The sequence below is a fragment of the Mobula birostris genome, chromosome 1, assembly GCF_030028105.1.
Source record: "Mobula birostris isolate sMobBir1 chromosome 1, sMobBir1.hap1, whole genome shotgun sequence".
Taxonomy (NCBI): Eukaryota; Metazoa; Chordata; class Chondrichthyes; order Myliobatiformes; family Myliobatidae; genus Mobula; species Mobula birostris.
The window spans coordinates 125,095,639-125,105,089 of record NC_092370.1 but is presented as its reverse complement, the minus strand read 5'-3'; the positions used below and the strand labels follow the sequence as shown (position 1 = coordinate 125,105,089).

At 40.6% G+C, this 9,451-nt stretch overlaps 1 protein-coding gene across 1 annotated transcript in view; it reads right to left on the bottom strand.

Moving 5' to 3' along the window:
- Nucleotides 1-5,784: 5,784 nt before the first annotated feature.
- Nucleotides 5,785-9,451, bottom strand: part of ctdp1 (CTD (carboxy-terminal domain, RNA polymerase II, polypeptide A) phosphatase, subunit 1) — a 353,744-nt gene continuing 350,077 nt past the window's right edge. Inside the window, exon 13 of the mRNA XM_072261671.1 lies at nt 5,785-6,703. Within this exon, the coding sequence (XP_072117772.1) occupies nt 6,568-6,703 (136 nt within the window). The 3' untranslated portion in view covers nt 5,785-6,567. The remainder of the gene's footprint in view (nt 6,704-9,451) is intronic.

The following is a 9,451-nucleotide window of genomic DNA, read 5'->3' as shown; positions in this document are numbered from 1 at the left end:
CAAGATGACTGTTGATACCTTTAAATTCTTTGTAGTTCCCAACTTGTAGTGAAATCGTATTTTCACTCCCACCCGTTTCTGGCATCTCCAAGCTTGAATGCTTGAAACTGCCATGAGGAAAACAGTTCTGAATTGTCTTACTGCTTATTACTTGTTGACTGTCAGTGACAAAAATCACGGCTTTTTGATCACAAACACGCACGCAAGTAATGGTATTTAAACAACTGTTCACTCTAGGTACGGTATAGTGTCTAATGGTCAGATAACATGCACATGACTGATGCTAGTTAGAAACTGTCCAGCAACAGTCTACATTTAAGCAGCATAGTGCCCCAAATAAACTAAGGGAATCCCAGCAATTTTCTCAATAAGTTTTTGTTCTTTAAGAGTTGTCCCTAGTAAGTGGCTGTTTTGATTAATCAATGGCCCAATTAACTGGAATCCACTATACATAGTAATAGAATTAGGCCATTCTGACCATTGAATTTGTTCCACCATTCAATCATGGCTGTGTATTTTTTTCAACCACATTCTCAGGCCTTCTCCGATAACCCTTACCGTTCTAGAATTTATCAATCTCTGCCTTATATACACCATTGACCTAGCCCCCACAGCCTCTCATTGCAACAAATTCTTCAACTTTATTGATTCACCATAGAATGCATTCTATCTGGATGCATATTGCTTGGTATGGCAACTGCACTGTACACGACTGCAAGAAATTGCTCTGCCATTCATAAAATTGTGGCTGATCCTTTATCTTGGTACCATGACCCATCAATAGCCTTCATCCTTTGTCATTGAGGGGAATTGCTGCTTTGATAGGCACAACATAGTTTTAAAACAAATCAAGCCTAAAACACCGCAGAAGAGTTTTACGTAAACTGTGAGATTTCAAGTGTATGGATTTCACAAACTTCCTCTGCTCCTTTGCAAAGTGATCATGTAAACTATTAAATCGCATGCATACATTGCATGAAAGAGGCTCACAAAAATTAGCTAGAATAATACAAGGATATTAGAAGTGACTAAAAACATTTAGAGGTTATTACACCATAACAATAATAAGCATTGTTTTACATATTTATCTGCAGGATAGTCAAGTAACCAATTCATCAACCATGCATGGATATGAACAGAGAAATAATGACTCCATGAAGTAAGTAGGCTGTCTTGTGTCTATATGGAGCTGTCACAGTACTCCTCCAGCTTCTTGACCACAAACCTCACTTCACCAGTCTCTGAGCTCAAGTTCAGCCCTGCTTGCAGGCCTGATCTCTACTTTTGAACATGGTAACTGTCACGTGACTGGCAACAATGAATATAGAAATGAGTCAGGTTCTATAAACAAATAAACATTTATTAAACTCAGCTCAAAATTAATAAAATGATAAACGAACGAAAAACCTTAACCGGAAGTAAACTGCTATGCGGTCCTTTAACAAATTGCCAAACTCAGTACTAGTTCTTAAAGCGGTAAATGCGAGAACAGTCTTAAAGTGGTAAATTGGAACACAGTTCTTAGAATGGTAAATTTGAAAGTCCAATCGATTTATACAATCAATTAGGAGAGACTTTCCTGAAGTAAAGAATTCCTCGAAGACACAATGTTACTGCCGATCCCAGCCGGAACCTGCCTTGTCTGCAGGATTCACGACGACGGAAATAAAACGGTTTAAAGGCACTGATCTTTTTCTCTGTAGAATAGACTAGATACTGCACAACCTTTTCTGCTTCTTTTAGAAGAGGTTATCTCATGCAGATCACTCTTACTTGAACAAATTCAATAATGGTCGATCCTCTCCAAAACCGTTGAACGACTCCTTCAGGTTCCCATCTTCACTCTCCCATATTACTGAAAAGGTACATCAACAAACCTGGCAGCTATTGGTGAAACTGCTGGCCCAACACTTCTGTACCTTACAATAGATAGTAAAACACTGGTTTAAAACTATACTGCGTCATGAGATTAATAAGCAGCGTAGTGGAGTATCTGACTGACGATCTAACTGCATCACCAGGGGGCTACACTTATATACCTGGTGAGAACAGGTCACAATGTGACCTCACATTGGCTGGAAAATTGCATCATGTGACCTCCGCAAGACCATTACATCATCCTCATAAGACAATCACAAGATATCCATGAAGTATGTAACATAACATTTCCAAATTTAACCTCATCTCCAAGCCCCAGGCCCACGCTGAACAATCAATCTTTACTTGTCATTGATATCCTGACCTGAACCAACTCAGCATAATGGTTTCTCATGTTTGGGTGGTGCTACATGCCCTCTATACACAATGTCTTGGCAATCATGTGCTCTGTTCATAACTTAACGCACTGCCCATTCAACAAATTTTTCTGGTGCCACACAATTTCTTTGCCCTAAGCTGGCAATGAAGTGACAGGAAAGACACAGAGTGACAGTGACCAGTGAACCAATTGTTCTTCGAACATGCTAATGAGCTGAATAGCCTCCTCTGTGCTGCATCATTCAATAATTATCTGCAAAACTAAAATATGCAGATACTCACAAGAAATGCAGAGAAATAACAATTGAAAATAGCTTCAAGAAGTCATTCCATAGGTACCATTAACCTTGTGTGACTACTAACAAAAGAAAAATGCTGCAGAAGCTGGAAATCTGCAAATACTCAGCGGACCGGGCAGCAGCCGTGGAGAGAGAAACAGGGTAGAGAGTGCAGTTACCTGAAATTACTTGCTTTCCTCATCTTTGAAAATCTTCACTCACCACACTTTCATCTTCTTAATCTGGTGCAGTACTGTAGGGGTGATCTTGGCAGCAGCTTTTGTTTAATTAGTTGCCAATGAAGAAATTCGGGTAGTAATAAAAACGTGCTTAAATGTGGATGAACATGAAATGAACAAAACACAGGGGGAAGAACACATCAATATTGGAGAGCAAGCAAGCTGACATAACAGGTAAATCTGCCCAGATGAAGTGCATTGACTCAAAACATTGAATGCACATTTACCTCCAGCTGAGTTCCTCCGGTGTGTTGTGTAACAAGAAAATCAGTATGTCATAGAACATTGTTTAGAATCAATAAACCTACACAGCCAACAATTCCCAGCTTTTGGTCAGAGTTTCTGTAGGTAACAACATTTGCAGAACATTTGAGGGATTCTACATTCACCACCTCTACACACAGTGGGCCTCCAAACCCCACCACCTCATTGGAGAATTCTTTTCCCTCAAAGCCCTACACCATGTCCCCTAGTTACTGACTTTGCAGCTGGACAGAAATAAATCCTTCATCATCTTGTCTGGACCTCATATAATGATAAACTTCCCAGCCTCTATGCACTCAGCAGAAAACAATTAAAATATCTGTGGGAATATTTATGGGAATACAGAATATAGAAGTTTGCATAAAGATCTTAGTAAATAAAAAGATGCATCGACCTTATGATATGAGGCCATTCAGCTCTTTGAGTCTCTGCTGTATCTCAGTACATCACTTCCCTATCCATTTAAAATATAACATAGAACAGTGCAGCACAGGATAGGCCACTCAGCCCACAAAATTTTGCCTATCTTAATACCAATTTATACTCAATGTCCTCCTCCTGCGTTTTCAGAAGAAGTTTGACAGGGTGCCACACATGAGGCTGTTGAAGAAGATGGGAGCACACAGTATTACAGGAAAGATACCAGCACGGATAGATGATTGGCAGGAAGCAGAGAGTGGGAATAAAGAGTGCCTTACTGGCTGGCTGCCAGTGACTAGTGATCTTCTGGAGGGGTCAGTGTTGGGTCCGCTACTTTTCATGAGATATCTTAATAATCTGGATGATGGGATTGATGGCTTTGCAGTCAAGATGATACCAAGATAGGTGGGGGTGGGTGGGGGATGCAGGTAGTGTTGAGGAAGTAGACAGGCTACAAAAGGACGTGGACAGGTTAGGAGAATGGGTAAAGAAGTGTCAGATGGAATACAGTGTAGAGCAGTGTATGATCATGCATTTAGGTAGAAGAATAAAGGTGTGGACTGGACAGCAGAAAATTCAGAAGTCAGAAGTGCAAAGGGACCTGGGAGCCCTCGCACAGGATTCCCTAGATGTTAATGAGTCGGTAATAGGAAGGCAAATGCAATGTTAACATTCATTTCCAGAGAACTAGGGCATAACATGCAAGATATAGTGTTCAGACGTTATAAAGCATTGGTCAGATTGTATTTGGAGTATTGTGAGCAGTTTTGGGGCCCGATATCTAAGAAAGGATTAGATTAGATTAGATTAGATTGCTGGCATTGGAGAGTTCTGGGGAGGTTTACGAAAATTATTCCAGGAATTAAAGGGTTAACATATGAGGAGTGTTTGATGGTTCTGGGCTTGTTCTTGCTGGAGATTATAAGAATAAGGAGGGATCTTATTGAAACTTACCAAACATTGTAAGGTCAAGACAGTTATCGTGGAGAGGATGTTTCCAATAGTGGGAGTGTCTAGAACCAGAGGACACAGCCTTCAAATATAAGTATATCCCTTTAGAACCAAGATGAAGGGGAACTTTGTTGGTCAGAGTGTAGTGAATCTGTGGAATTCATTTCCACAGATGACCGTGGAGGCCAAGTCATTGGGTATATTTAAAGTGGAGGTTGATCAGTTCTTGTTTAGTAAGGGCATCAAAGGTTAAGGGGAGAAAGAAGGAGATTGGGTTGAGAGGGAAAATAAATCAGCCATGATCAAATGGCGGGACAGAGTTGATGGGCGAATGGGGCAACAGTGTCACATGGGGCAAGATGACAGATAGTGATAGAGCAAGGTGAAAATACACAAAAAAAATCATTGAGAATAAGTAGCATATTCAGGGGAAGAAACATGAGGAACTTTACAAATAACTTAATCAAATGGATACAATAGATGCATGTATTTTAAAAAGTAATTTTTCTATTGGCAGTAAAAAGGCTACAAGTGGTGAATTATCACCGCACTGAGCATGGGATGGATTGCGAAGTAGTCTATTATTGGCCTTCAGATGTGATGTCATACACGCGAGTGCACCACCAGAAACTAGGAACAGGAGTGGGTCACTTGGCCCTTCAAGCCTGCCTTGCCATTCATTAAAATCAACGCTGATCTGCCCCAGTAGGTAGAGTATTGGAGGGAGCTTGAGTGAAACATTAACATTGGCATGGACTGTTTGACTGGCATGGTTCATACTGTTGCTTTTGTAACAATGGGAGAAATTCATATCTACTTGTTATTACAAAGCAGGTGAGCCTATTGGTAGGTGCATGCACCCCACCCACCCTAACATTCAGCTCTTCGGAATTAATACCAAGAATTAGTGACATCACCACATCATGCATACTACATTCTGTTATTGCTTTTCCCTTTGGCTTTGAAAAGATCTGTATGGATGGCATTCCAAAAGAAAGCTTTTCATTATATCTTGGTACATGAAAATCATAACCAATTAGCAATCAGCCAATGATTGGAAGCAGAGCATTGGATATCCATTAAACAACCTATTGCACAGCAAATTAAATCAGATTTCTCAGAAAACAGAGGGTAAAGAAATGGAGGAAAGAGAATCTACAGCAACTTCTCTCAATATGAACAGGATAATTTCCCTAGGAAAATGAAGAGTACATTTTCTTGGCATAAGACAGATCCTCGTCACTTACAACAATATGATCATCAAACCTGAGTGGCTGTGGAATTGATTGAACCATTTCCATGCTCATAGCACCTGTACTATACAGAAATATACGGAGTAACATCATCCCAGGAAGAAAAGCCACCTGCACCACATGTACAAAATAATTTTTAAATCTTTATTTAATGAAAGAAATTTTTCAGTGTGTCAAATATGAAATTGAATATACAAAAACTTTACATTGGTTCTGCAAACAAAGAGAAAAAATAAAATCCTTAACTAGGAAATCCTAGCTGTACTTCTCTGCATGAAATTGATAGAGAATGGAGGGAGAAAAGCTTATGGTAGCTGATGGTTGCACAGGATACTGTGCCAGAATCACTCATTACACAGGAGTTTAGAATAAAAATCTACACATGTTCTTCTGAAGAACCCAACTAGTCTGCAACCCAACTTCTTTTTAAAAACAATGAAATGAAACAAACTAGTTACTGAAATGAATCTTGGTAGCCCTTGCCCACCCGCCCAAAAATCTGATAGCTCACGTCCACAGTCAAATGAGGGTCAATGAAGAATTATTCGATGTCAATAGACCACACAGTGTTCACTCTCATACGGAGCTGCTGATGATCTCTACGTTCTTTGGCTTAGTACACCAACCCAATGTAATAGTACTACATTCCAGAAGTATACCCTCCCCAACCCGTTTATTAACCCCCCCTCTTTACTTCAGCCCAACCCAACCCAATATTTTTACATTTAAAATAAAAAAAGAAACTCAGAATATTGTTCCCTTGTAAAAAGCATGAAGTCTCAGTTTTGAAATCTAGTTATTGGTTCTGGCATAAAGTTTCTAAGGTGGCAAAAAAATTTACAACATTCCAGGGTCTTCTGAGTCCAAGATCTGTCGCATTAAATAAATTGTCTACCCACACCGGCGTCAAATGAAATCATTCAGCTCTGCTTCAAGCGCTGCTGCCATCTCATCAGCTTCTGAGCTGCTGTCGTCCTCGTTGCTGGAGAGCTTGCTGGAATCGCTGGCAGCTCCATCTTCCTCTAACTTACGCTTGCAACCCCTGCAGCAATAGAAAATAGGGCGGCATTACAGACAGCGAATTGATATAAACACACACCTGCCTCTTCCAGGGTTTTCTGGAGAAAAGGCAAAGAGAGGAGGGAGAAAGAAACACTGGTAAGTCAGTTCAGAATAAAAACACAGGAAGAAAAGAGAAAGAGAGGGCTGGAATGGGGGAAAGGAGCTAGAGGCAGGAATGAGAAAGAGGGGAGACAGGGGTTAAGAGAGAGAGTGACAGGGGTAAAGGCAGGGAGCCAGTACAAACCAGAGGGTGAATAAGATGGGGGGGGGGGACAATTAAACAGGGAAGGGGGAACGAGTCAGGGGAAGAAGTGACACAGAGGAGGAGGGGAGATGATATAAATAATGATATCCTCAAAGAGAACATAATGTGCATTTAATTAATCTCTGTTCAAGATGCAAGTTGTGCATTGATAATTATTTCTCAATAAATGTAGAGCTGCTCTGTGAAAAGCAAAGTAGTGGAAGTTAACCCGCTGAATCCATTGAACTGTGCACCTGGAGAACTGCCAAGATCATGCAACTTGTGTGTTCAGTAATGCCTAGACAGTGGCTCCTCACAAGATCACACATTTAGCAACTCCTCCTGTGCATTTCACCTGTTCCACAGTTGGAAGAGAAATTCAATTCTCCATGCTATGTTCACTGTGAAAACTGTGTAAGCAAAGGGAGTGCTTTAAATGCTCCTCATCAGTTGATGCCATGCTGTCAGTTTGGCCACAGGGTTCACCACTCCAGGGAACCAGTGAAACAAACTCTCGCAAAGGATCAGCTTGGGACCTGCTTCAATAACCAGGGCAATATGTTGAACTGGGACGGGGGTGGGGGGGTGCGGAAGCTCATGACTCAGATTATGTACCTTTAAATCTAGTGCTGTCCTGAATTGTGTGGAATACAAAGCTCCAAAGACAAGCCTTTTATACTTTGACTAGCCAACGCAAGGTCCAGGTAGCACATTCTTCATGGCAAAACAAACACAATTTTTTGATTAAAGGAAAGCAGAATGATATATTTAGACTCAATGAATTTCACTGAAGAATGCAGGGTCACTGAAGTTTATTACTAGCGATTCTTCCCCCAAATCAAAACCTGTTTGGGTTAAAGAAGAAATTTGTCTTTGCCTGCAGACTTCAAAGGTTTGCAAGATTATTGTTCAGCAGTTGGACTCACTATGTATCGTAAGACTCAATATCCATTATCTGACGATTTGGAAATTGCATTGGTTGAGAGCCAAGCTCACCTGGTGATATTTGTTGCTCTCCTTAAACTCACCAGGGTTCCTGTTGCTATACTCTCTTGAAACTCACTGGTTCTACTGTACAACATCCAAAAAAAAAAGTGAACTAAGTGTATGTTGGAACATCCAAGACTCTGGAATATCTGCAGGTTTAGCATTACCAAAGTTCCAAGTGCGCCAAGTTAATTTGTAAATCGTATATTATTGTCACATGTTCAAAGTAAATCTTATCATCAAAGTACATATATGTGGCCATAAACAATATTGAGATTCATTTTCCTGTAGGCATAGTCACCAATCTATAGAATAGTAACTATAACAGGATCAATGAATGACAACCAGAGTGCAAGAAGACAACAAACTGTGCAGATGCAAATATAAATAAATAGCAATAAATAATGAGAACATGAGATGATGAGATAGAGTCCTTAAAGTGAGATCATTGGTTGTGTTAACATCTCAATGATGGGGCAAGTGAGATACAGTGAAAAGTTTGATTTGCATTCCATCCAGACAGATCATTCCACCCATGAGTACTTCGAAGTAGTACAAAGGGAGAGAAAAAAACAGAATGCAGAATATAGTAGAATATGGTGCTATATTTACAGAGGAAGTGCAACTCAAGTAGACAAGTGTAAGGGTCATGTCAAGGAAGATTATGAACTCAAGGGTTCATCTTTAATACACAAGAGGTCCAAGAGTCTGATAACAACAGAGTAAAAGCTGTCCTTGAGCCTGGTGGAATGAGCATTTGGACCTTCTGCTCGATGGGAGGGATGAAAAGAGAGAATAAATGAGATGGTGGAAGGGATCCTTGATTATGTTGGCAGCTTTCCTGAGGCAGCAGGAATTGTCCATGGAGGGAAAGCTGGCTTTCATGATGGACTGGGCTACGTTCAAATTTCTTGTGGTCTTGGGAAAAGCAGTTGCCAAATCAAGATGTGATGCCTCAAGATTGGGTGCTTTCTATTATACATCTGTAAAATTAACAGATACTCGCTTCTGAAAGAATTCCATCAACCTTGAACCGAGTGTGCAGACAAAGCAGCAAACGGTGGTCAAGACCTACCATTTATCACTAGATGCTGGGGAGAAGTTCCTCCATTTAGCCCAGTGCTGTTAAGCTTTGCAGTTTTTAACAATGGGTGAAACATATGCATAAAACTTCTAAAATATTTTTCTTACATAAATATGCTTCTAAAGATATTGGGCATATTTAAAGTGGCGATGGAAAAATGGCCAAAAGATCAAAGAATTGAAAGTTATAGGTAACCGGGCAGAGGGGAGTTGAGGTCAGCATAGATTAACCCTGATCAGGCTGAAACCTCCTCCAAGAGGACCACAACCTTGCTGCGGCTTCAAGGCTATGTGCCTCAACGGCCCAGAGAGTTACGTTGGCTGGAGCCAAGGCGTTATGTTTTGGCTCCTGGTAGGGTCACCCATGCCAAACAGGTAGAGGACAGACTAAAAGTGGTCCACCGGTACTCCATT